The 1,646-nt window shown below is 65.9% G+C and overlaps 1 protein-coding gene across 1 annotated transcript in view; it reads right to left on the reverse strand.

Annotated features, from left to right (window-relative positions):
* The window catches only part of CAMSAP1 (calmodulin regulated spectrin associated protein 1), a gene marked incomplete at its 5' end in the record, with an annotated part of 37,714 nt that overhangs the window by 10,679 nt on the left and 25,389 nt on the right, over positions 1-1,646 (reverse strand). Inside the window, 2 exon segments of the mRNA XM_027766289.1 lie at positions 1-632; positions 1,153-1,237. Coding sequence (XP_027622090.1) covers positions 1-632; positions 1,153-1,237 — 717 coding nt within the window.

A 1,646-nucleotide genomic window follows, 5' to 3' on the forward strand; every position in this document is an offset into this window, starting at 1 on the left:
GTGCGTCTCCCGTGGCCAGCGGTCCTGGCTCTGCAGGGCTGATGCCTGAGGGGAGTTCAGGACCAGGGATTGGGGTGAAGGTCCTATTCGGGTCGCGGCTGCCAGGGCCGCTGGGTGCTCTCTTCCGTACCAAAGGTTGGTGGCCCTCACTGGACCTCTTGCAGGAGGCACCTCTGGGCCTCCCTTCCCCACGCTCGTCCTCCTTGGTAGTGACCTGCTTCTCTTTAGCCGGCCTCAGCACCGCGGGCATCAAGGGCTCCAAGAAGAAGCTGTCTGGCCGGCTTCCGAGGGTGTCTGCATGCCTCTGGGGGGAGCGGGCACCTGCCCTCAGGCCTGGGGACCGCGGCGAGAGTCTGGGGGCTTCAGGGTCCCCACGGCAGGGGGCCGCGTCTGTCCTAATGATGGCCACGAGCTCCTCCTCCTCGTCCTCCACACTGACGTTGCTCATGAGGCTCTGCCCACTGGCCACGGCAGCGGGCTGCGGCTGGTTCTGGGGGGTCAGGTGGACGACGCTGGACGCCAAGCTGTCTTTGCTGATGGAGCGGGCCAGGCTGACGCTGTCTCCAGAGCCAGGTTCCACGTCGTAACCCACAGCCTGGTGGAGGGCGAAGGGGGTCGGCTGGGACGCGGGCCTGCAACACAGGGGAGAGAGCGGTAGGCGCTGCCAGGCGGGCGCCCGGAGGAGGCCGGGCACGGGGCCGTGACACACAGGAGCTGAAGGTGCCTCCCGGCTCGGTGCTCTCGAGGCGTCCTGGGCCTACTCACACCCTCAGAAGTCACTGAGGACCCCCACGAGGAGAGCCCGCCGCGTCCGTCAGCATCCGTCTCTGCTTTCCACACTAGAGACGAAGTGGGCAGTCCCTAGCGCTGACTTCAAAAGCACTGGCCGGCCCCTCACGAGAAGAGCGCCTGCGTGCTCCGGAGCCAAGCGTGGTGGGGAGCAGCCAGCGCCCAGGCTCACAGGCCACACAGCTCGCAGCCCGGAAACCCCGCAGGGTGCTCAGGGCCGACGGAGCAAGACTCAGCTAATACCCATGCTGGGGAGGGCACCACCGTGGCCCGGCAGCCCTCAGAGGCCCCTGACCTCACCTTGGGAGCTCCACTTGGGCCACAAACATTCCAAGCACAAACGCCCCTGAAACAGTGCCTCACCTGGTTTTCCTCTCTGGCCACGCTACCGCTGCGCCTCGCGGCTGCCCGTCAACACGTGTTAGGGAGTTGGACCGATGCCGCGGATCTGCAGTCGGGGGAACGAGAGTACATCAGAGCTCCGCTGCCCGTCTCGAGCCGTTTCAAAGTATTCCAGAACAGCCAGCTCTCTAGGAAGGGGCTGGGACTCAGCACACCAGAACCACTCGAGGCAAAGGGCCACAAGAGCATTCACCTTTCCGGTCACTGGGAACGTGGCCCCCACAGGCATGGCACGCAGCGGGGACAGAGTCAGCACCACACAGGCACTGCCTGCCCCAGCGCGCTCAGGAGCCTCGGCCACTGGGCACTGTGCGTGCTTCAGGGGCCTGCATGTTCTCACAACTCCAAGATGCACCACAAGGTGGCGACTCCATCAGGGAGGGGCTACTCTGAGGGCCCACCCACCCACCCCTGAGAGAGGGAGCCAAATGGGAGGCAGAGGGGGGCAGAGGGGG

This window comes from Tupaia chinensis, unplaced genomic scaffold, assembly GCF_000334495.1.
Source record: "Tupaia chinensis unplaced genomic scaffold, TupChi_1.0 Scaffold142100_1, whole genome shotgun sequence".
In the NCBI taxonomy this organism is placed as follows: Eukaryota; Metazoa; Chordata; class Mammalia; order Scandentia; family Tupaiidae; genus Tupaia; species Tupaia belangeri.